Source organism: Mytilus edulis, chromosome 5 (genome assembly GCF_963676685.1).
Source record: "Mytilus edulis chromosome 5, xbMytEdul2.2, whole genome shotgun sequence".
Classification (NCBI taxonomy): domain Eukaryota; kingdom Metazoa; phylum Mollusca; class Bivalvia; order Mytilida; family Mytilidae; genus Mytilus; species Mytilus edulis.
In genome coordinates, this window is record NC_092348.1 from 59,118,902 (window position 1) to 59,145,965 (window position 27,064).

Below are 27,064 nucleotides of genomic sequence, written 5' to 3' on the forward strand. Positions count from 1 at the left end.
TGTGTCTTACATTTTAATGTTGTGTCGTTGTGTCCTCTTATATTTAATGCGTTTCCCTCAGTTTTAGTTTGTTACCCCGATTTTTTCCCCCATCGATTTACGAGTTTTGAACAGCGGTATACTACTGTTGCCTTACTTAAGGTTTGGAACCATTAAAACGATTAAACCCGAAGGATTGTTTGCACCTGTCCTGTTGGAGGCGCATTAGGGATATTGTCATAGCTCATAGCTAAAAGTTGTCAGTTCACCTGGAGACGGCCAGTCCTCAAACAATTAGTTACAATTCAAGGAATCACAGATGCCCAAAAAAAGAAACCAACACAGATTTAAAAATACAGCCGTCAAAGACAGTAACCCCTATAAAAACATACAAAAACAATCAAATGCTTTTTACAATAGGTAATCTAAATTTACCTTGCCAATAGTCTTTCAAATACTAATTCCTGAAACTTAAACACCTTCATTGCAAGTTACGGCTTTCGACAAAAAATGATTGTACTTTCATTACAGAAAACCCCTGTGGCGATGATTACTGAACGAACAAGAACAACCATCATGTTATGAGAAAAATAACGAAAGCCAAAATAAAGCCAATTGAGTTACACATTTATTCGAAAGGAACATACGCTTTATATCAGGCGCATGATGGGAACAAAGCAAGAAGATTAAATAAATAATATATTCAAATACTAGTAACACAAATTAAACAGAAAACTGATGTTAAAGCATTATCAACTGATTTATTTCTTTCAGAATAATTCAACTTCACTTTTGAAATGTGAAAGTGAAACCTCAAATCTCATAATGTTGCATTCATAAACTTTATTTTTTTAATTTAGATAAAACAAAGCCTTTAATTTTAGCCATGTGCTTTGACTATATCTTTTGTCATAAATTTCGTTTTCGTCCAAAGGCAATTCAATAAAGCAAACATCATTTGAAATATTCACAATTTCTTCTGGAATGTCCTTAACTTGAATGTTTTGTAAAATAACAATTATTTTTCTCAGGTTTGTAGTATATTTTTCATACACTGCTCTTTCTATTTCAAATCTTCCCCACTTTCCTTCGGTAAACTGTTCAGTAATGACGAACACAAAGTGTCTGCTTTTTTGAATGGATTCTGCTTTCGCATCTGCAGTTAGATCCCCAGGAAGAATATCTCGATCATGTAAGCATACTTTAAGTCCCCATTCGCCTTCAAATTTTGGTAGAAGAAAGTTCTTAATCCACGCCACACTTCTGTCTTCATACGAAACATATGCGTCGTACATATAGTTTTCATGTAAACCTTTCTCAACAGCACGTCTGACTTTCCTATAAATGCAAAGAATTATCATCCATCTATAGTTATAAATGACAATAAGAGGTATGATAATGAAGAAGGTGCTTGCAACCAATACTATTCCAACGTGAAGCCACATAGTAGATTTGCAGTCTGAAAAGTATTTATTTGTATTTTGTATAACCTCCCTTAATACGGCAGTCTTGTCATGTATTGTACAATTATAAGTGTCTCCGTTGTAGAATGTTACTTTAGTTTGTGAAAACCATAGAAGAAAGTCTAATGTATCACACGAACATATAAAAGCGTTGTTATCAAAATTTAGGTGAAGACTGCGATTTGAAAGTGTCATTTCATCCATCCAAAGCATCAACTGACTATCTATAGTAGTAATCAAATTACTAGAAATATCCAAAGATTCCAACTTTTTGAGTCTGGTAACAAAAGATGGAATGGTCCTGAAAAGGTTGTTTGACATATTGAGATGTGTTATATGTGGCTGACCTATAAATGTTGAGGTCTCCAAATTCCAGAGATTATTAAAAGATATGTCTATGTTTCTTATCTCTGGAGCTGTAAATTCAATCCATTGTTTACCTTTTAGTACTGCCTGATCTAAACGAGCATTGGTCATTTTGAATGTGTATAGTTTTGGTAAGGTAACTGACGGTAATGTAACTTCTGTTACTGGAATTCCAGAAACGTCTAAATATTCAAGTTGCTTTCCACAGCCGTTTGTCAAATCTGGAAATTTGAGGAAAACACTAAATGAAACATCAAGATATTTCAGCGATGTATTTGCACATGTTATAGAAGCTGAGTGCAATAAATCGTTCGTGTAACTGAATCTAAGAAATTCAATAGAGGACGGAAGAGAAATCTGAATTTGTGGATGGACTGTAATTTTTTGGGTCTTTCTTGAAAATTGATAGAAGGCCTCCGGGTCGTAAACATTCAAATAAGCAAGATTTGGATTATCTGCAATACTTATGAAATATGAAAAGTCATAAACCTTCATATTCTTAGCATTTTTTGCAAACTTTATAACTTCAATATAGTGATCTGAAGTCGTAGTAGGCAGTTTATTTGCTGATATAATGAAAGTTGTGAAGCACTCAGGATATTTGAACGAAAACAAAGAATTTTGCTGGTAATCTACGATACCTGTTTTCGAGATGTCCAATGCTTCAATGCAAATAGTTCTCAGATATTTCATTAATTCTACTGTTATAACAACAGCGCCCGGAAAATCATCTCCATTAATTGAATTATCAGTTATGTGGTGAAAGTTTATAACTGACATGTTTTTATTCTGATATGGATGAAGGATACGCAATGCTTGATATAAATGAACGTATGATTCTGACAGATCTAAAACTTTTAAGTTAGGAAAATGTTCCATACAGCCATATTCCATTTGGAAAAAATGACGACAACCACTGATGTAGAGTTGTTGGAGGTTTGACGAAAAATTTTCAAAGGTTGCATTCCATAGCCTAAATCCACTACTATTTCGCAAATAACATTTATCAAAGTTCAATACGTTGAGTTTTTGAAGTTTTATAAATCCTCTTCCAAATACAGGAAACATGAAGAGATCTATCGAGAGATTCTGCAAACGTTCCAATCTAGAAAATGTGGCATCGGGATAAATGAACTGACTGTCTTCATTCAAATGCTTTTTATTTCGACTTATATCCAGAACAATCAAACCATTAAGATGTATGAAAACATCCTGTGGGAGAATTGTGATGTTTATCAAATTATCATTTACCTTCAAAACTTTCAGCGAATTAAGTCCTGCAAAAGCATCCTCATGAATATCAGATATTTTATTTTTGGTTAATCTCAGGATTTCTAAACGGGTATAATTAATAAATGAATTGTTTTTGAGTATGCTTATCAAGTTATTTGAAAGTATTAACTCCTGTATATCTCGATTTAGATTCCTTGGAACAGATGTCAATCCTTGATTTTCACAATGAGCAACCAGTTGATGTTTTCTATTTCTACTGTATGTGCAAGAAAATGCTGGTTCCACACATGTTAATGTTACGATGACTGACAGAACGAACATATACATCATCTTCTTTTCCATATTTGAAATAGCTACCCATCTAAGGGTTTCTTTTCTATTAAAGAATGTCAGGTGTTGATTCAATTTCTTTATCACAAAATGTAAATGTATATCTGCTTGAGAGAAAATGAATTTTCAATATACTAATCAATGACAAGGTAAAGAGGAAGTTTGTAGTTTAACTTTGCATAAAGGTATCATTTTTATAAAAACTTGTTATAGATGAATGACTTTGAATACTTTTATATGAGTTGAAGTATTCAACGGAACTGCGATTTAAAGATCAATTTTACCACTTTAGCTCTCAATTGTAATGTTTTTATCAAAGTTACCAGAATAATAATGTAGTACGCCAGACGCGCAATATACTAGTATTCAAATCAAAATGATAAACTGACTGGAGAAAAACAATATGGAGATTGAAAGAAGTAAAAATGAATACCTCAAGTAGATAAACTTTTTTCCAGTCTCATTTTATTAATACGTCTGATATAAAAAAAAGAACAAATACCCTTCCCGTTCTATTAGAATAAAGAAAGTATACTTGGGTTTAGTAATTTGTGCGTTTTCTATACTATTAAACGAAAAGACCTCATTTTAGGTGTTGCTTCTCTTCTTTCCACAAAATATTGATCAACACGCCTCTGTGTCCTATAGGTACAGTGCATAGTGCCATTTGTCATCCATTCATATGATTATTCAGATTGAGTTATTTTTGGAGAAATACGAAAAAAAAGTCATCCGGATATTGTCCCGTCATTGGACGAAATTTTAAGTCAGATTAGACTTCCGGTTTGCGTTTTTCTGTATACTATGAACATGCATATACAAAGAATAAAATATAAAGTGTATTTTCAGAATTCTATCTGCTATCATTTTCAAGTTTACTATCCATGGCAGTCAAAGAGTTTATTAAATAAAGAGGGGGTCTGTATACTATATCAATGACCACTACGGATCGATTAGTAAACTTAGAATTGAAAGTAAATACACTATATTAAATTTATTTAGTAATGAATGTTCATAATATACAGATAAGCGCTACCAATATTCATGTGAACTTTTGATACCTTTTCCGAAATTCTCCAGTCATTAATTAAATCTTTTACAAAATTCATTGATTACAAAAAAAAAGAAGATGTGGTATGATTGCCATGTTGAGACAACTCTCCACAAGAGACCAATATGACACAGATACTAACAATTATAGGTTACCGTACGACCTTCAACAACGAGCAAAGCCCATACCGCATACTAACTCAGCTTTAAAAGGCCCCGAACTGACAATATTAAACAATTCAAACCAGAAAACTAGCAGCCTTATTTATGTACAAAAAAATGAACGAAAAAATAATATGCAACACATAAACAAACATCAACCACTGAATTACAGGCTCCTATACTTGAATTTTCATAACATACTTAATGTATGTTCATATTAATTTGATACAAAACCAAAAAATGGGCATTATGAAAAATAAAGGAGGAGGGATAAATATAAGCAGTTTCCTGTCCCAAATAACCTATGACTTATGATACTTTTGCTGAAATTCTCCAGTCATTCAATATTTAACAAAATTCTTCCAACAACACTTTACATACTTTAAACTACGCTCTGAATGCCCGCGATTTCGCGGGTGTGTTCTAGTATATATTTAAAGCAACGAAAGGGAGATACAACATTTGTTAACAGACTCGTAGCACAGTTTTTTATAACCTTTTAGCATTCAATCTTTGAATTATTTAGTGTAGAAACATATAATAGAGAGGCGAAATATACCAGAGAGAAAGCCAAACTTATAGATAAAAAATAAACTGACAACGCTAAACAAAAAAGAAATAGACAAGCAGACAGCTGATAAGGGTACACAAGACAAACCATAGAAAAACTAAAGACTAAGCAACACGAAATCATGCATATCTCCGTTTCTCGTATTCATTCATTTCTGATATATTTTGAAGATTTACAAACTGAGGTGCAAATTTCACGACTTTTGACAAAAGAAGTATCTTAACCAATATGACACGCCATTGACCCCGTCTAATTCTATATGGAAATTGATCTAAATCATCTTTTTAAAGCAACTTTTTTTTCCTTCCACAAAATAAGGCAACGGTAGTATACCACTGTTCAAAAGTCATAAATCCGGGTTACAAACTAAAACCGAGGGAAACACATTAGCTATAAAAGGAAAACAACAGAAACAAGATTAGGACAGACGCGCGTTTCGTCTACTCATCATTGACGCCCCAATCCTAAAAAGTAAAAAAAAAGCAAAATAAAATACGAAGATGCAGAGCATTGAGAAGCATTGCAAAATTCCTTCAAGTTTTGCCAAATACAGGTAAGGTAATCTATTCTAGAGGTAGAAAAGCCTGTGTATTTAAAAAATCAAAAGTTTTGTAAACAGTTAATTTATTAATAAGACCATACCAATGATAATTCTTGTCAGCACATAAGTGATGGCTACTGGGCTAGTGATACCCTATGGGAATTTAAACTCCACCAGCAGTGGAACCAACCTAGAGGTTGTAAATTAACTCATCATACATACCAGGATTGAATTTTGTACTTACGCTAACCACACTTACGCAACCGCAAGTTTCGTCTACAAAAGACTCATGAGCGACTTATACACCTTTCTCCTAAATCGTTACTACGATATTTTTTTCTTCCGTGAACAATAAAAGATGGCCACTCACCGATAGGGTATATAAAACAAGTGGTGTCAATCTTAAACATTTCAGTAACCAACTAAAAAATCACAAATTTTATTACACTGTCATTACACTGTCATTACAATATTGTAACAGTGTTTCAATCTTCAAACTCTACTCGTGATGTTTTGACACAGCCGCAATTCACATGTTGGCTGATGAATTCATAACAAGAATCGATTATTTTATAGAAGAACCCTTTCATAATCGTAGTGAAAATCTAGCCATTCTCTATATTATGTTTTTCTGGTTTTGATATCTTAGATTTATTATTCGCAACGGTGAACTTTGAACAACGTTTGTTTTTAGTCTTACGAAACTTTAAATCAACTCCCGAAATTTCCATTTTGTCATGTTAGCCTTTTTTTTTAGAATACACAATGTATCGTTCTCATTCATAGTCCTTATTTGTTGTCTTTTTTTAGTTGTACGTTTCGTCCTTTTCAAGATTTATCAACTCGGTTCAAATTTGTATTAGGTTTTTGGGTTTATGATATATTGCCTCGAGTGTCATTTAAAATGATTAAAAAGTATCAAAATACGCATTTGTGAAGTACAATTGGAACTTTTAATGCAAAAGTTTAGAAATATATGACATATACAAAACAAATTATACCGTTATAAATCTAGGTCCTTACATGATCAAAGAACCGTAATACTTACAGCTGATTGCATTGAGTGTGTTGGTAAAGGTAATATCTTTGGTTAGCTTGCTTGCTAGCTGAACTGTGAAGTCATTATAAGGTAAGGTATACTACCCTCCTTTCGAAGTAGCCTAGTCATATAGACAGATAGATTTGTTATCTGTCTGAATATTCTACTCTTAAAGAAGGGTAATTTACCTAACATAGTCTGATCTGTAATAGCTGTATCCCTTATGTTCAGTCTTTACACATGCAATTGAAATATAATACATAAACTTCTTACCAATACAGTATTGTGCAAAGTGTATTTCTGATTTAGAATTCATATAGTTCGTTCTTCAAAGTATTAAGTGATACCACAAATGCATGTAAACATGTACATTGGTGCGGGATTTTCTCGTTACATTGAAGTCCTGTTGGTGAGCGTCTGCTGTTGTTTTATCTATGGTCGGGTTGTTTTCTCTTTGATACATTCCCCATTTCCATTCTCAATTTTACATTGAATACAAAAATAATAAACATGTTTGTTTTCCTTAAACTGGAGGACGCCTCCGGGTGCGGGAATTTCTCGCTACATTGAAGACCTGTTGGTGGCCTTCTGCTGTTCTTTTTTCTCTTTTTCTTTGGTCGGGTTGTTGTTTCTTTGACACATTCCCCATTTCCATTCTCAATTTTATATATGAAAATAGATAACATAAAAAACACCCACTTGCGACAGTTACATAAAATGGTTCTACTATCAAGAGTCAAACATAAGTCAAACATAAGACTTAGTGTACAATTTACAAAGTATCATGTGTCTTGTTTATATATTTTTGGAAAAATTTGAGCTCACCAGTAAAAACAAATTTACACCGATGTTTTCAAGGACTAATGACTCAGTATTATGCTAATGTATAGCATTGTATGTTGATAAACACATGATCAAACTATTTTAATAAGCATTTTACATATTTTCTTTTCGATTTAATTGATAACAATTGACAAAAACACAGACACAACCATACACACGCACAAAAAGAAAAATCCAGAACATTGCACCAATATATACTAGTAATTTACCAATCATGATATGATTATTGTGAAATATTACAGGGAAAAAATGTATTCAACAAAATAATTTTTTATGATGTTGTTCAAAATTATCAAACTTATAACAAGCCAATTATAAACGTTGTCAAGTGATCTAAAAAATGTCATTTTAAGGGAGCAGCATCTACATCAGAAAAATGAAGCTTGTAATAACATTTTATATTGTTTGAAAATTGATTACGCTAATTCGTCAAGACGGGGTTAGTATTGTGTTTCACTTCCTCTGTCCATAATACTAACATGGATAATTGTAGTATTGCTTTTCTCGAAGTTGAAAGCTTTATAAATATATAGTTCAGTCATGTCCTTGCACAGAGATGAAATTCTATACATAGTATAATAGTATTCGTTATGTTGACTCTTACGGATATAAATCCATTATATTGAACATATTCTTCCTAATATTTCTCATGGGATCTTCTTTTTTTTGACTGTCTGAATAAATCTGATCCGTTTGTATATTTCTGAAACAAAACAGTTACACTTTAAGGCAATGGCTCATATCGCTATAATTCCGTTAATACATTTTGAAATTATGAGAAACTTAGTTTCTATTTCCTCAGTCAAAGTTGACCTTATATGGATTTGCTATTTTTATGTACTTTTAGTTGTATAGCTCTTAAACTGTTTCCGTCCTTATACATCACCTGCTTTCAAATTTACGGATTTAGAGTTCCTGGTAAAGCTTAATCCAGAAAAAGTGCTTCGAACACATCACATTTATAACGTGTTGTTTTCATTTTTTCGTCAAATATAAATGCAATACGCATGTATTTCATCCATCACCTACTTTTCAATCACAAATCAACATATGGATGAAAAATCAGCTAAACATTTTCAATAACAAAATATACACTCTGTAATATCTTCGCTAGCCAAGGGTTCCGATCCACTCTCCTCTTTTCCACCCTTGGGGGATTAAGAGAGAATTTCGTATCCACGAGGTAAATATTTTCATTGGTTGGTCTGGTTACATCCAATGACAAAGCACCTAGAACATGAGCACGTGTAAATGTTGAAAATGTAGGTAAACAATTCCACGTGCTGATTGTGTAACAAGTCTTTACTCGAAAGAAACACGACGATATTTCGTGATAAGTTTAATGTTCTCAATCAACTATTGTAGTAACAGAAGTTCTTGTGTATGTTTCTTGCACAATTTTTTGAATGTCAACGTATTTTTCGTTTTCTGCTTCATCAAGAGTATAGACTCTAAACGCTACGGTGTGTGTACCTACACACTGAAGAAAGTTCAAGTGCTACCATTGGTTAAGAATAAAGAATTCGGAATAGGCGTAACTTAAACCAACCGATAGATGGCGCAACATTGTTATTACAAATGTTGGCATAATCTGCCAAGTGTGAAGTGGAGGGAATTTGCTCGTTACCCTTGATTAGCGAAGATGACTCTGTAATGGCATTATGTAAAATATCACAGACTTAATGATTGTTCTCTCCTTGAAGTCAAGTCATTAACATTTTGGAAGTCCCATTTTGTAATCATAAGTTTTGAAGGTGACAAGATAATTATTGTGTTTCCGATCTTGTAATACAAACATTTCAAAGCATTTAAATTTCTTGCAATAAAGATAATTATAGAAAATTATGTAATAACAAGGAATTCATAAAAGAAAACTAACCTTCATTTTCCTTACTTGATCTTCATGGTATACCAAATGCAATCAATTATGGAATAGTCATACAACTTCCTATTTGACGTCCATTAATTGGCTCATAATTTACGATTAATTGCTGGTGTGAAAAAAAAAAAGAATTTGCTGGTTATCGACGATTTTCAGTTTTTGAGGTATCAATGCTGCAGTGCAATAATCATGACAAATCAATCCACAACAAAAGCTCTTCATGATGCCTTACATGATTTTTTTTCACACACTAAAAGTCTGAGAATACTCAGTTACTAGAGAACAGATAATAACGCATTAGTTTAAGTATGTTTATTATAAGGTTTTCAGTTCACCGAAATGACAAAGTAAGTTTATACGTTCAGGTATTTCACATCCAATTTTTTATGGAAATATTCTTTATAAAGCACAAAGATGTCAGTATTCACCTCATAAACTTACAAAACCTTTGAATAGACTTATTAAGAAGGGATATAATTACGATACTGTTGTCAAGTCATTAAATATTGCATATTTTGGCGTTAATATTGAGTCACTGATAAGGTCTTTGCGTCGAAACTAAACACATTTGTTCTAAAAACAGTTTTTGGCATGACACGGGTTATGTTCTTCTCATATATGTTATGATGGTATGATACTAAACCCCTAACGGGAAGGATTGTGCCTGATGTTCATATGATGAAATCATAATCTTTCAGTCAGTTTAATTGAAGTCTGGAGCTGGCATGTCAGTTTACTGCTAGTAGTCTGTTGTTATTTATGTATTATTGTCATTTTGTTTATTTTCGTTGGTTACATCTTCTGACATCAGACTCGGACTTCTCTTGAACTGAATTTTAATGTGCGTATTGTTATGCGTTTAGTTTTCTACATTGGTTAGAGGTATAGGGGGAGGGTTGAGATCTCACAAACATGTTTAACCCCGGCGCATTTTTGCGCCTGTCCCAAGTCAGGAGCCTCATGCCTTTGTTAGTCTTGTATTATTTTAATTTTAGTTTCTTGTGTACATTTTGGAAACTAGTATGGCGTTCATTGTCACTGAACTAGTATATATTTGTTTAGGGGTCAGCTGAAGAACGCCTCCGGGTGCGGGAATTTCTCGCTACATTGAAGACCTGTTGGTGACCTTCTGCTGTTGTTTTTTTATTTGGTCGGGTTGTTGTCTCTTTGACACATTCCCCATTTCCATTCTCAATTTTATTCAACCTTAATAATTATTCACAATCGCAACATTGTAAAAACATTGCAATGAGTTGATTTCATATGTATTATATGAATCATTGTGATCTTCTCTTTGAGGCACAGTATGTACCGTTATCGCGCATGTATAGTTCGCACTGGAACAGAGTCCGCACCCATTTCTCCCCACCAAATTTCAGATAAAAAAAACTTTTTGTAAATAGTTATCAAAGGTACCAGGATTATAATTTTGTACGCCAGAATTGCTAAAAAATGTCTAGTGAAACTCCGGTATATTAACGTATATATTTTATTTTTAATTTAAATAAAAAAGAGCCTTAAGTCTGAGCCATTGACTTTGATAATCAGGATTGTCATCAGCTTCTTTTTCGTCCAATGGCAATTCAATAAAATACACATCACTCGAAATGTTAATTATTTCGTCTGGGATATCCTTGATTTGAATATTTTGTAAAATAACAATTATTTTTCGAAAGTTTGTAGTATACTTTTCGTACTTTGCTCTTTCTATTTCGAATCTTCCCCATTTTCCTTCGGTAAAATGTTCAGTAATGATGAATACAACATGTCTACTCTGCTGTATTGATTCTGCTTTTGCATCAGCCGTCATATCTCCAGGAAGGAGATCTCGATCATGTAAACACACTTTAAGTCCCCATTTATCTTCAATTTTTGGAAGAAAAAACTTCTGTATCCACGACACGCTTCTGTCTTCATAAGAAACATATGCGTCGTACAAATAGTTTTTATGTAAATTTTTCTCAACGACATGACGAACTTTTCTATACGTGTACAGAATTATTTTCCACCTATAGTTATAAAGAAGAGAAAGAGGTATGAATATGCCAAATGCACTAGCAACCAATATTATTCCAACCTGGAGCCATATAGTAGCTTTGCAGTCCGAAAAGTATTTCTGCGTATTTTGTATTACCTCCTTTAATTTGGTTTGTTTGCCATCTGACATAGTACAGTTATAAGTGTCCCCATTCTTAAATGTCACTTTTGTTTTTGCGAACCACAAAAGAAAGTCTAGAGTGTCACATGAACAGACCAAAGCGTTGTTATTTAAATTAAGAATGAGGCTGTGATTTGAAATCACAATTTTATCCAGTTTAAATCGTATAGTTACATCAATTGAACTGATTAAATTGTTGGATAGATCTAAAGATTCCAACTTTTGTAATTTGGTAACAAAGGAAGGAATGGTCCTAAAAAGGTTGTTTGACATATTCAAATGCGTTATATTTGGCTGATCTAAAAGTGTCGTTTCCTCTAAAGTCCAAAGATTATTGAAAGATATGTCTATTTTTCTCAAATTGGGAGCTTTGAAAGACTTCCATTGTTTACCTTTAATTATAACTTGGTCTATGCGTGCATTCGTCACTTTCAGAATTGAAAGTTTTGGCATGAATATCGATGGGAATGTTATAATTGTAACTGGAATTCCAGATATGTCCAAATATTCCAGTTGCTCTCCACAGTCGTCTGTAAAATCAGGATAATTTTGATAAACACCAAATGACACATCGAGGTACTTCAGCGATGTATTGGCACATGTGAAAGACGCTGATGTAAAAGCTATTTGTATGTGCGTAAATCTAAGAAATTCTATTGACGATGGAATTGCAAACGTAAGATGCGGAGGACTTTTATGTGTTTCGGTTATTTCTGGAAAGTGATTTAAAACTTCCGGGTGGTAAACGTCTAAATACAGTGGATCGATATAATCCACAGTAAGATAGGAAAAATCGTACACTTTCATATTAATTGCGCTTTTGAAAAATGTAACTACTTGAAAGTAATGATCTGCTGTAGATGAAGGTAACCGGTTGGCTGATATTATAAAAGTTTTAATACATTCTGGACGTTTGAACGAAAACAAAGATTTTTTCTGATAATCCACTATACCAGCTTTGGATAAATCCAGTGATTCAATGCATATAGTTCTTAGATATTTCATTAATTCTTCTGTCATAATAACAGAGTACGGAAAATTATTTTCATTGATTGAATTATCACTAATGCGGTGAAAGTTTATAACGGACATGTTTTTATTCTGGTATGGATGAAGAATACGCAATGCTTGATAAAGGTGAACATACGATTTTGACAGATCCAAAACTTTCAAGTTTGGAAAAGGATCTAGCAGTCCATATTCCATAAGAAAGAAATTGTGACAACCACTGATGTAAAGTTCTTTAAGGTCAGGCGAGAAGTTTTCAAATGTTGAGTTAAAAAGCTTAAATCTACTACTATTATGCAAATTACAAGTAGCAAAGTTCAATACTTTAATATCTCGAAGTGCAGTAAATCCTGATCGAAATACAGGAAACATGAATAGATCCAATGACAGATTTTGTAATCGGCTTAGTGAAGAAAATGTGATATCAGGATAAATAAACGGAACGTTTGTATCCAATGGCATTTTATTTTGACTGATGTCTAGAACAGCTAAATTACTAAGATGTCTGAAAACACCATGCGGAATAGTTGTGATGTTAATCAAATTATCATTTACCTTCAAAACTTTTAACAAATTGAGTCCAGAAAACGCATCCTGCTGAATTACAGATATATTATTCCCGGTTAAAACCAGCCATTTCATTTGTGTATAATAGATGAATGAATTGTTTATTAGCATGTGTATTGAGTTGTTTGACAGAATTAACTCGTAGATATCTCTTCGGAGATTCCTTGGTACAGATGTAAATCCTTGATTTTCACAGCGAGCAATTAGCTTATGTTGTATATTTCTCTCGTACCTACATGACGATAGTATATTCCCATTTGCTACTGCTATGCAAATTGACAGAACGAGGATGTTAACTGTCTTCTTCATCTTCACATCTACAATCACATCTACAATAAACTAAAATAATTATTTCGATTCCAAGGAATAATAATCCTCTGATTGAACTATTTTTTTTTCAATCGACTGTTTTATATTATATTTAAACTTCAGGAAGGTTATTAATATTGACAGTTGATAAGGATATGTTTAAAAAGTTCAAATTATAGTTTGAAGTTCAAATTTCATTACATATTTATACGCGATTCAATGGAATGCCCTCTGGTGTGACATTTAAAGGAAAGCTATCATTTTATCGTTCAAAGGTGAAATAAAAATCTAAATATAAGTTTACAATCAGACCTCATCAGTACACAAAAATATTGATTATAATTTCTACATAAGGAAATTCCTATTCAGGAATATAACAGTTTTTTTTTCACTCGTTAGATTTGTTTTAGCTTTTGACTTTGGCATTTGATAATGGACTTTCCGTTATAAATTTCCCTTGGAATTCGGTATTTCTGTTATTTTACATTTTACGTCTCTCGAGCGATATTGCCCCAACAACAAGATCTTTCTACACATATTCACCAGTTGTGTATATTTTATGCAAAACTTGCTTAATATGAATGAAAAAATGAAATTTATTTCTCGTTAACTACAAATTACATAGTTACAGAAAATAAATATGTATAAACAAATTGCAACAACTATTAAATCTCATGTGAACAATACAAACATATTAAACTTAAAATTACAAACTAACCAGGAGAAGTGTAAATAAATGTATATACACGTTTGTTCAGGGTTTTAATCAACTCAATCATTCAAATCATAATTTGTTTTGTTTTCGTAATTAAACTGTATTAAAAAAAAACGCAACAGTAGCATACCCGTGTTTAAAAGACATAAATAGTTATAGCGAAAAAAAAAAACCGGTTTACAAATCAAACCGAGCGAAACACATGAACTATAAGAGTAAACAACGGAAAAACATGAACACCGAAGTACAACAAAATAAAACCGCCAACCCACCTAGATACGAACTATTTGGTAACAACTGCCATATTACCGACTTGGTACAGAATATATTAAGAAAAAAAATGGTTAATTGAACCTGGTTTAAATGGCTAGCTGAACCTCCCACTTTATGACAATGTTAAAAAAATATTTAGGTCTGTCTTAATAATTATTGGCACTGAGATTAGTCAATAAATTATTTTAACTTTCATATGTTAAATAATTTTTTTCTCACATTTCTCTCTTCAGGTTTGTTTTTATGAATATATATATATTATATAATACTAGGAACGTATACAGCGAATACAAAAAACTAAAATCGCCTATACTTTCATTTACGCCAAGATGTTGTTTAATGAAATTGTTTTCTCTGCATTTATCATGCTTTTCTATAATGTATGGTAAAATCACTGACTGAGAGATATTATCCTAAATTATTTAAAACTATCATTCTCACAATAATATTTTCCCAATGGTGTAAATTTGTTATACTAAGATAGGACTAACGCCATTATAAGTGAATCTATTTCATATACGAGCCTCTCAGAAATATGATTCCAAGAGACTGCACAGTGCATATACTGTGACAGTTTACCTTATCTGAAAAGTCCAGCTGTTATTTCATACAGATTCTATCAGCTGAGCCGAGACAATTATAACAATAATTAAAAAAATAATATAGTTAACGTGTTTTTTCTTATTATAATTCTAAAATAAGGAATTTGTTCTATTATGTTAATTTGCAAGCAGAACTCTTCACAGCAAAGATTGTTCAGTATTTGGACACATCAAAAAATCTCTGGTGAAAGCTTTTGCTTTTTTTTAAATGATTTTTCTTCTGAAAATACCGGTAATAAATAAAAAAACATGTTAACTTTGTTATTTAAGCAAAAACGAGGCGAATGTGAGCAAAGGGATATTCAAATATTCAAACTCATGAATCACAAAAGAAAATATAGTAAAACAGACACCTCCATGGCTAAAATGAAAAAGACAATCAGTACACCAAAACCGAAGACAACACAACACGAGCCCACTATAAACTGAGATGATATCAGATGCTCCGGAATGGTAAGCAGGTCCTGCAATAGTCTTCGTTTAAATGTTCAGTTTACATTTACGGTTGTGATGAATCTTAGCATTTAACTTCATTATTGTCTATTGATTTACTACTTTTTCTTCACAAATTTACAATTCGCCAGAGTGTGTTTTATTAAGTTTATTTACCTTAATATTACAAGAGGACGTTTTGATTGGAAATTCTACTGTAAATTTTCAATTTTTAATGACACCATGATCTTTCATTTTTCCGCCCAACTTGTACGTTCCTGTATCATTAGGCACGTGTTCAGTATTTCGCTACAGTCTTATTGGATTAATCTGTACGAGTTAACAATGGAAAGATTGGAATATCCCAAGATTATCAAAATTTTCTTTATTCTATTATTAGAAAAAAAAATATGATGTTATTTAGAGCATGTCTAGTAGATATAAGACGTAGAAAAATAATGAGAGTTCAAGGGACACAACTATAAACAAATGTGTATTCCAAAAAAAAAACCACACCTGTAAAATTGCACAACAAAAACAAAATACAAAGCCAGGGGGACTTTTGAATTCTCTTCTCTTTTTCTTTACTTTTTTTTATTTTGAATTATTGATTCATTTTCTTTCCTTCCCATCCTTCCTTTTCCGCGTGCTTGATCACGATTAATAAGGTAGTCTATGGGCCTTAAATTTAAAAACGATTAAGATAATTCACACTTTGTCAAAATGGAATTTATATCATGCTATTTTAAATTAATAAAACGATGGGAAAACCGTTAAAGGGGGAAAATACATTTTGTTTACACATTAGAATTGTCAATTTGGAAAGCAGATAAGCAGCTGGTTTTTCTTGTTTGAATTGATTACACCTTTATATGTCTCGTCGACCCTATTTTATCTAACTAAACGATATTGATAAACTATGTTTTCTTACTTCATTTGGTCATTTATTGATGAATTGGTGTAGTTGCCTCACTGTCAATCATGCCACATCTTCTTTTTTCTAATTGTATCCTTTTGTAGTTTTTCTAATTTGATAAAAAAAAAACCACTGTTTGATTGAATAAGTGTTTACAAACAGTAGATGTGAATAATTAACATTGTAACTTATTCACACTGACCGCATTATAATTCATTTTAGATTTTATGACGTAATAATATGAAGATGGATGACTGTTTAACGTCCAGCGGCAAATTACATGGATATAAAGGACAAATGTGATATGAATATCAACATGGCATTTTTTCTAGACATTTACAATGTACGCTGATTTTTTAACGTATTAGCTCAGAAAGTAAACAGTCCATAAAAAGACATATCACCCTTTCCGGGTACATTATTCTGACCCCCTGCTGACCAGTCTGTAATACCATGTACCTACAATGTAGTGGAGAAGCAACACATACTTATTGTGAAGTCTTTGGTTTCTCCTGGTTAACGTTCGAACAACCGACATCCTGCACTCTAAGCAAACACGCTACCAAAAGACCATCAATGTGGTCTAATTGTTCTAATACTACAATAATTGGCATTGGGAAAACCAGTCAAGCAGTTGCTAAAATACCATATTTGAACTTAACAAATGTTATATCTTTAAAGCTTATCCTAATCTATGCGGCAACTATGCTTTCTGCGCTGGAAAAAAATAATTAATCGTATATAAGCGTTTCTTTATGCAGTCATTGATAACACAAAGCCTTGTTTGTGACATTGAGTTTTATCTTTTTGGTATAATCAAAGAGGTCATACATGTATAACCTCTTTGGTATAATTGAGGTAATCGGAATTCATTCAAAAATGTATCATTGACAACGTTTTAAATGAATAGATGCCGAATGAAAAGGAAAATCCTCCATTGGCTCAAAAACATATAGGTCACAGTGTTTTTCCTTCACTTAAAAAAATTGACTCCTCTCCCAAATAATAACATTATCAATGTTATTCATAATGAGCATATTGTTGCAGTGTGATTTGCTTTATCCTTTTCAAATGTGAATTGACTTCCGAAAGACGAAAGACGAATACGATAGGCTTAATTTATGATATAATATGTACTTTTACGATAGAACTGTGTATTGAAAAATCTTTCCTATTAAATCAAAAAAACTCAAACGAAAATCACCATCGATGCGGGGGGAAACCCAACGAGTTCCGCGTCGTATGATTTGTTTGAAAAACGTACATTTATATCACAAATAATTATAAATAAAAAGTTATTGCTCAGCGTCAATGAATTCTAAGTAAAGTGCAGGCAATAGGGAAGACCACAGTCACAAGCAAAACGATTTGGTCGCGCATGTTGAGGATGTATGTGTTCAATTTAAATTGACCTTTTTTTCATTCAAGTAAATAGTGCATGACCTTTAGAATCGTTTAATGCTTTCATAAGAAAGAAAAAATGTCAATTTAACTGCATATAATGGTGTAGCAATTTAAATACCAAATATAATTCTGATTAAAAAAAATTGACTGATAAATACAAAAAAAGTGCACCTTAGTTTACAAGAATTTTCTTGGAGAACTTCTTACCTTACAATAAAAATGTTAACTTTTTCTTCAACTGAATAAAACTATAATAAAATCTCATAACGTTTTATTACCTGTCTGAGGCTTATCCAAGGGGGTCCAGGGGGTTGCAGCTCCCCTTTATTTTTTACATCAATGCTTTGAATGAAATTTTATGGTTGGACACTTCCCCCTGTTTATCCTGGGTAGGAACACCTCCTTTAAAAAATAGCTGGATCCGCCTATGCCTGTCATGTGGTTATCTTTGATAATTACTTATCGAAAAATATCAATGTACACTAATTTGTCACGAAAACTGATTTGATTGCCATGGTGAAATAAAAGAAATTAAAATATTGACCTAAGCATATAGAACGAGTGAAAAATTGCGTTTGCATATATATATCTGTCAATATGAAATTGGAATACATGGTACGATTGTCTATGGCACAACTGTCTACCAAAGTTAAAATTAGATGGAAAATAGCAATTACTTTGCCACTATAAGGCCTTCAACAATGAGAAGACTCATACAGTTATGAAAATAACCCCGAGAAAACTAATTGCCTATTTTCTGACTTTTGACTTTTAAATCTTATCTTACATCAATGACATGAGCAATGTTTTAGAATTTCAACTTTTCGGTGTATTTTCTTCATCCATCTATAGATAAGGCCCAAAAAAATACTGCTTAATAATATTTAATCCTTATCAATCATAAAAGAGTACCACCAGAATGCCCTATGTGCTGGCTCTTATTTGACATAAATAATATCACATGAAAAAAATGTTTGAACACACAATCAATTTTGTTTCACCGACATATAATATGTTTATTTTTCTTAACAAAATATTTTTTGGATTTTGTCATTATCATTCTGTTGAGTTGTCTTTCTTAGTACGAGTATCTAGTGTATTTTTTGTTTAGATATTAATATGAGGACGTCAGTAACCGAGTGGTGTAGTTCGTCAAAGTACTGTGTCACTAGCCTGTAAATATCTAGCTTAATTGACTTGGTGAACTATCATGTTTTTTTACCAAAGGTCGGCCAGCAGCTCCCTCCACCAATAAAAACTGACCGCCAAGAAATCTCACAGTGATAAAAGTGGCGTCAAGCATATTCGTTTTTTTTTTTACCTGAAATACAAAGCAACTACAGTATACATTATTTATATGTAATGTGTTCTCTTACAACTTTTAAGTTACACATACCGTTGTTTTGAATAGTTAGATTTTCTTGTTGAAGGTCAGTGATTGTCCCGTGCACTTCGGCTTCCTCCACCAATGTTTGATTGAATTGTTATGCTTGTTGCGACATAGTTTTTCTTCCTTCCTCATTATTTGTCATCAATAATTAGAATAAGCTCGTCAAAAGTAGAACAGGATATGAACAAAAAATGCTTCAATATAATTGAGCTGCGTAGAATAGAAATTCATGACCTTATGAAAATGTTGTTTAATTATTTCGGGTTGAAAAAAATCTCTATACGGAAAGCCTGTAACTGTTTGCAAATTGATCAGTTATTATAGAAACCCCATAACACAGGCTAATCTTAATATAATGTACACGTATATGTGCACTTGAAAAAGGTCGATCTTTATCCGACGTAGCTTATATTTTATCAGTCTATTATGGAGAGCCGTGGAGTAGTGGTTAGCGCATCGGACTACTCCCACAAATGTTTCTGGTTCGATCCCTGAACCGGGGAGAAAATTTCATAGACTCAATTTTTGGCTCTTCCTTGACACCCGAATAATTTATTATTATTTCGCGAGTATGGTCTTGATTAACTATGATAGTCCGTCGGAAGGGGTCGATAAATGGCTGGCCCGTGTTAAGAGCCACATCTCTTGCACGTAAAAGACACCCTTGTAGATTTCGATAAAGAGCAGACTAATTAATGCCACCACAAGGCAGCACTCGCAACCCACAAAGTGGAAAGGTATGTATTTAAGTTGCAATAACTTGTTTCCCAATCCACTACAGAAAATAGTATTAAACTAAGAAAGCAGATGTCAGTAATACAAGAAATAATATTCAAGGATAATAACGGATGACGGACGGCGACGGCGATGGACGCCAACAGCTAATTTGAAAGTTGACAACAGGGTTTTTCTGACATTGAACGATATTCATCTATGTAAATTTAATAAAACGACTGAGAATCAGATTAATAAAAATGTACACAATAAACTATTTGAATCCATGAAAACTGGACAAATGATAGTCATAATTTCTCCTGGGGTGAAAAGGGGTGAGAGTAATTTTAGGGTCATGCAGACCAATCGAAATGAATGACTAAATCTTTTCAGCATTGCTAGAAAAAAAAAAAAAAAAAAAGTAAAAACAAAACACTAAATTGGGGTTTTTGTTGAAGGCTCAATAATGCCTATAAATAGCTTACATCCAATTCATTTGAACTTTGGCGGATTGTTGTTTCATTGGAAATTATTCCCGGCACATCTACTCATCTTTTACTTACAATTCAGGGAGAATCAAAGCGACCGCAGTTCATCATCTTGAGGCAGTTTTGAAAGAGGAACCCTAATTTTGATAGAATAACACAATTTTTAAAAATAAAATTTACAAGTGATAGATATGATATGAAGCAATACATTCACTATCAAAGTAATGGCTGCCTAATATGCGAATGGCCCAGTATCAAAGTAATGGCTGTCTACTATGCAAATGCATGGTCCAGCATCAACGTTATGGCTGTCTACTTTGCAAATGCATGGTCCAGCATCAAAGTAATGGCTGTCTACTATGCAAATGCATGGTTCAGCCTTAACGTACTGGTTGTCTACTATGCAAATGCATGTTCCAGCATCAACGTACTGGTTGTCTACTATGCAAATGCATGGTCCAGCCTTAACGTACTGGTTGTCTACTATGCAAATGCATGGTCCAGCATTAACGTACTGGTTGTCTACTATGCAAATGCATGGTCCAGCATCAACGTAATGGTTGTCTACTATGCAAATGCATGGTCCAGCATCAACGTACTTGTTGTCTACCAGTGGCGGATTCAGAGGGGGAAATTATTAATCAGACTAGACTTCGTGAACTTTGCCATTTCCCGAGTATTTAATTTTTATACGACAATTCTTTACTTATCAATATATTTTTCGCTGGTATTTACTGATTGTCAAAGTCATGTGATTTGCTATGGTGGAGTTGACCAGTGCGTTGAAAAAACGGCACACGGTCATTTTGAAATTCAAATTACAGTAATACACATTGCTTAGGCTGAGGATGTGATGACAATCAGGAAATCTTCAAAGCGACACAGGATTGAGCAAGAACGTATTGACTTCTATTTCACTATTCTACCAAACAGAAAGTAATATTAAATACTCTATAGACTATTACACTTTCATGAAAAAAAAAGTTCCACAAAATTATTTACCTACGAAAACATGTTTAACCCCAAATGCCCCAGCTTATTTTATAAATAAAAAAGTTGAATAAGGATCCCCAGTCACCCCACCGCATTTTTGCGCCTGTTCCAAGTCAGGAGCCTCTGGCCTCTGTTACTCTTGTATTATTTTATTTTTAGTTTCTTGTGTACAATTTGGAAATTAGCATGGCGTTCATTATCACTGAACTAGTATATATTTGTTTAGGGGCCACGGAAGGACGCCTCCGGGTGCGGGAATTTCTCGCTACATTGAAGACCTGTTCGTGACCTTCTGCTGTTGTTTTTTCTATGGTCGGGTTGTTGTCTCTTTGACACATTCCCAATTTCCATTCTCAATTTTAGTATAAGCTCTAGAAAAATTTCAAGTCTCAGGTACGAAACCATTTGATTTGGGGAGGCATTCTGAGATATTTGAGAAAGAAAAAAATGACTCTGATTCTTGCCTAAAACAAAAATTCTGGCCGTATCTGGATTGCAAACAATAGTCTTATCCACTTTTTTGCTATTAAAAACGAAAATTTCCAACAAAATTATTAAGCATGAAATGAACATGATCAATAAAAACGGACGTAGTTTTTTTGTGGCCGGGGTTTGCATGTCTTACTGGAATGTCTGTTTCACCGGACTGATATATATTGCATACTTTTTCAAGACCAGACTGTAACCTGCCTACTGGGTGTGACCTTTATGTCTCCATTTGTGGACCGTCATTCGTTGTCATTTCAGACACTTTCGTTATCTTTTGTGGATTTGGAACCCCTCACTTCGGTTCTCTAAGTTATGTTGGGTGAAACATATCAATCAAACATTTGGATAAAAACTGCTTGTTTGTCTTTTTTAACTCGTGTCGGTCGTATTGTAAATTGAGTCGAATTTCCATGTCTATTTATTACTGACAAGTCCTACATCAAACATATCAGTACATAGCTTTGGATTAATACTATCATTTTATGATAGACAATTAATAGGGAGAATACAGCATAAAAAATGTCCAATCCTTACACTTTACAGCAACTATAAAATATACACGCCCAAGCACTTATTTTATGTTTTTTAGCCCAAAAAGTGTCCCAAAATTTTTTCGACTCGCTCCGCTCGGCGAAATTTAAAATCTTCGCCCCCCCCCTTTCCAAAATCCTGGATCCGCCCCTGTCTACTATGCAATTGGTCCAGTTTCAAAGTAATGCATGCCTACTATGCAATTGGTCCAGTATTAAATTAATGACTGACTATTATGTAAATAATCCATATAAAACAGACGCAAGACAGTTTTAATTTGAATCAGCCATTTTTCAATGGCAAAAAGTTCAGGAATACAAAGTTATAAACAAAAATATGAGCAATTAAAGAGGTTAAACAATATACAAAAAAGGCAGAAAAAGACGATAACGAATCAATTAGGTTCTATTAACTTTCATTGCTGAAAATGTCCAGACAAGCAGTAACAGCTTAATGCACTGACCAAACAAGATACAACGTATCCAAATACTGAATCTTTCGAAAATTCAATTCAAAAACGATTTGTTACATCGAAAAAGTCAATACTATTCCAATTATCGTTTTAAAAATTGGTGTGTCTTAATGGAATCAAAATGTATTTTAAGATCAAGGTTCAAAAGATGGGCTATGCCACCAATTTTGTTAAAAAAAAATTGAATCAAACATTCGTGCAAGGTCATATAAGATGAGTAGAGTTGTGTGTTTTCTATACAATATGGCTAATTTACCTTTAAATATTTGTATTAATTCAGCGAACATGTGTCCTAAGAACTAACGATGGGGCAGATGAATTTTGCATTCGGTGGTCTTAGGCCGTGTTCACACCAAACGCCGTGTAGAGTAAACATGTTTTTACACTGGTTTCACATTACATTTGTTCACATCTATACATCTTGTTTAGCTACCTGTTCATAAGATTTATTCCCACTTGTAAACTATATGTCATTTAAATGTTCATTACGTAGAACTGAATTAAAAATGTTGGGACAATTTTTCTAGCGGTAAGGGAACTTATAAAGGGGGTGGGGTGGGAATGGAAATATTCCAATCCCCAATTTGATAAAAAAAATATATGGTCATACAGATGATAAAAAAAATATTCTGAATCAAGAGTTTCCCCATACATTATAGTGTAACATATTGAAAAAAATCTATTTGATCAGCAGCATTGAAAAAAAAAGAAATAAAACGTTCGCGCGAAAAAAAAATCTGACTCAGATACAAAAAAAAATACCCCTTTTTAAGTTTAGAGGTTGCTACTTTATGAAAGCCATTTTTATAATTTGCAGTAGTTTTAATATACTAGAGATGTCTCAATTACGCATTAGAAAACGTTAGCTGCAGCAGCGTGCTTACAGCCTAAAAAAAAAGGATTGAGATATTAGGAATTACTACATTTTTATCTTTTCTATTTGTTTCAAATGGTATTTCTTCTCCAAGGAGTATTTGGTAAAAGAATAGGGTAACGTTTTTTTAAAGTGTTTATTTATTTTAAGTGTTATTTAACGGATTTGAGATACTATACAAACATATCATTTACCCCACACTTTTTTTAGTCATGCATTTATGCGTGAATCGTTGTTTGAGTAAAGACCAATGTCGAATATTTCTGTGTACGTCAAGTCGATTCGGGAAGACCTTTTCAAATGAATTAGGCAGCAACTATTTACTTCATTTTTTATGGAGGGAGAGGGGGCGGTGGGGGTTAGAGGGGCGTGGGCTATTGATTTTTTTTAGGACAAATTTTGGTGACAAGTCGAAATCAATTTTAGCATTATATATAGTGGGAGCTGAGGGTGAAACAAACATATTTTTTTTTCAGGTCCAAAAACTGGAAGCATTTTTTGTTTCCAAAACAAAATCCATAGCTCACCACCCCACCCCCTTGCCTTTATGTTTTTTAATTATACTCAACTATAATAGCCCCCCCCCCCCCCGAAAATCAATTGGTTGCTGCCTTATAGGTTCGGCAATGATGCTGTTTTGAGTCTTGATCAGGGGTGAATAAAGTACGTGATTTTTTTTAACAAAAAAATCTGTAAAATTTAGGCAACAATTTCTGTAAAGAACTATACTAATAATTATCAAAAATAGTTTCCTCCCTAAATATATACACGGTAAAACTGATGTCCTAAATGCCTTGTTTTGTGTACACTTAACCTACACAAGGCCTACATTGACTATCGACTGTGTGTAGATAAAACATGATTTAAACTACATGTAAACATTGAGTTTTATCAATGGCAATGTAATTGTGTTTAGTTTACGTGTGAGTTACACTAACACAACACCGAATTTAGGTCAATGTGAACACGGCCTTACTTTATATTGTTTAACCTCAGTTTGGTTACTGAGAGTTCCATCAAATATATGCGATATTATACATATCTTGTGGTATAATCGCCAATGAGACTGCGCAATAGGTCGGAAAAGTTGAGCAATTCAATTCGGTGTTTCTTTAGATATCGGTATAAAATGAAAACAAAGTTTTCAAATTAAGTTCAAATACATTAATAATATTATAAACAAATATAAAATCTAAATAAAAATATTGTTTTCATGTAGAAAATCAATACAAAAGAAATTATTAATCTATTTAAAGTAAAATTAATCAATAATATTTATACCTGGATTATTAGGGGAAGTAACCCATGACTGAATTATGTGATGGCTTCTCGCTAGTCTCATTAGTGGGTTCCGGTGCAAAAAATAGGTGACCTGCATTTTTTTGTCCGTACCGAAGACACAACGATAAACTACAAATGACCAAATGACAAATGACACAAATGAAAATTCATGCTAACTATAATTTTGCATCGAAAATAGGACATATCTAGCTAGTCTAATATTGTTATTTCTACACCAGGCAGGTACACTGAGACTTTACTATTTATAACACATAGGTGTCTCAGATGAGATATATACATAAACATTCGTAGGTACATATATCATCATTATAATTCCACCTCATGTATTAATGCTGTCTTTTGATTGGATGAAAGCCATGGTATTTTTCTCCAATTTTCTATTTATTGGGATTTTTTTCCTCTGCCGGGGAATTTGCCCTTAGGGAATTCCATGTGCCGGGGTATTTGTACCATGGCAGATGGAAAATACCTTGTCTAAATATAACTCATCTTTCGAAGACCTCTAGACTTTACCTGGCAATATCGATAAGTACACATACACACGATGGAAAACATGGCAGACGACGCTTCAACAAGACAAGCTCAAAATCGCTTCGGAGATGCATCTGAAGATGAAGTTTATCATCTTTTAACCAACATTAATTCTAAAAATACTGCAAAGTCAACAAAATTTGCAGTGAAATTGTTACGGGATTATTGTTTGGCAAAGGAATTTGATGTTGAATTTGAAAATTTGCCGGTGTCAGAATTGTGTACACTCTTGAAAGGATTTTATATCAACTTGCGGCGCCATAACGGAGAACTCTATACTCGTAGCAGTTTCTTAGTGGTTCGTCAGAGCTTGAATAGGCTTCTCAGAAATCCACCAGTTAGTAAATCTTTTGATATCATGGCAGATTCTACTTTCAATAATGCCAACGATGCATTCAAAGCCATGTGTAAAAAAATGAGACAAGAAGGAAAGGGAAAGATTCAACATAAACCAAGTATTCAGAAAGGTGATATAGTCAAACTTTACAATCATCCTCGTGTATTTAATCCTAACATACCTACTGGACTGCTTAACAAGGTGTTCTTTGAACTCATGCTGTATTTTTGTCGTAGGGGTCAAGAAAACTTGAGAGACCTGAAAGTGTCCGATTTTGACATTTTAACCGATGATTCTGGTAAGCGCTATGTTAGTAAAGTTACATCAGAGTTAACAAAAAATCATCAGGGTGCCCAAACTGAGGAATTTGAACCCGAAGGGGGCAGAATGTATGAAACAAAAACTGGCATCTTTTGTTAGATATTTAGAGAAAAGAAACCCATATTGTTCTGCGCTATTGCAAAGACCTAAGGATGAATTTGATGAGGGTGGTAATAGTTGGTTTCAAAACAAGCCATTGGGTAAAAACACACTTGGTGATATGATGACTTCTATTTCTAAAGCTGCCAGTTTGTCCAAAGTCTATAGTAACCATTGTATTCGTGCAACTTGCATAACGCTTTTGAATGAAGCAGGATTTGAAGGACGCCACATTATCACTATATCTGGCCACCGTAGTGAGGAAAGTATCAAATCTTATTGCCGTGACACAACAAACAAACAGAAACGAGAAATGTCTAAATTTGTGTCTGAATTTACCACCGTTACTGAAACTCAAAGTGAAAATCTTACTGTAGAATTCGACAACAGTGTAACGGAGGATGAATTGGTTCTCTCCGCTTCACAAACTGATGAAATTATTGATGAAATAGTGCAGGGAGAAGTGGAGCTTCAACCGTTATCCGATATCACAAATATTCCAAACACAAATCAACAGGTGAAAATTGACTCTAAAGTTGCTCCTCATTCAACAGGATCTGGTTTCATATTTCACGACTGCAATCTTACCATTAATATGGTTCAGCCATAAACATTTCGACGCGTCTGTTGGCTTATTGACCTAAAGCACCATTAATTTGAAAGTTTATCGTTGGAATTTT

The 27,064-nt window shown here is 33.2% G+C and overlaps 2 protein-coding genes across 2 annotated transcripts; both read right to left on the reverse strand.

The window, feature by feature from the left end:
• Window positions 1–773: 773 nt before the first annotated feature.
• LOC139524071 (toll-like receptor 2) lies at window positions 774–3,494 on the reverse strand. The gene has a single exon (XM_071318631.1). The coding sequence runs from the start codon at window positions 3,381–3,383 to the stop codon at window positions 831–833; it is 2,553 nt and encodes an 850-aa protein (XP_071174732.1). The 5' UTR covers window positions 3,384–3,494; the 3' UTR covers window positions 774–830.
• A 7,438-nt stretch (window positions 3,495–10,932) lies between these two features.
• On the reverse strand, window positions 10,933–19,403 carry LOC139524075 (toll-like receptor 2). Its single transcript, XM_071318634.1, has 2 exons — window positions 19,240–19,403; window positions 10,933–13,509 (listed from the first exon to the last, which is right to left on the reverse strand). Exon 2 carries the CDS (start codon window positions 13,499–13,501, stop codon window positions 10,955–10,957), a length of 2,547 nt encoding a protein of 848 aa, XP_071174735.1. The 5' UTR covers window positions 13,502–13,509; window positions 19,240–19,403; the 3' UTR covers window positions 10,933–10,954.
• Window positions 19,404–27,064: the final 7,661 nt, after the last annotated feature.

Coding starts and splice junctions, on each gene's coding strand:
- LOC139524071 (XM_071318631.1), bottom strand. CDS start 3,383: ATGGAAAAGAAGATGATGTATATGTTCGTTCTGTCAGTCATCGTAACA.
- LOC139524075 (XM_071318634.1), bottom strand. CDS start 13,501: ATGAAGAAGACAGTTAACATCCTCGTTCTGTCAATTTGCATAGCAGTA.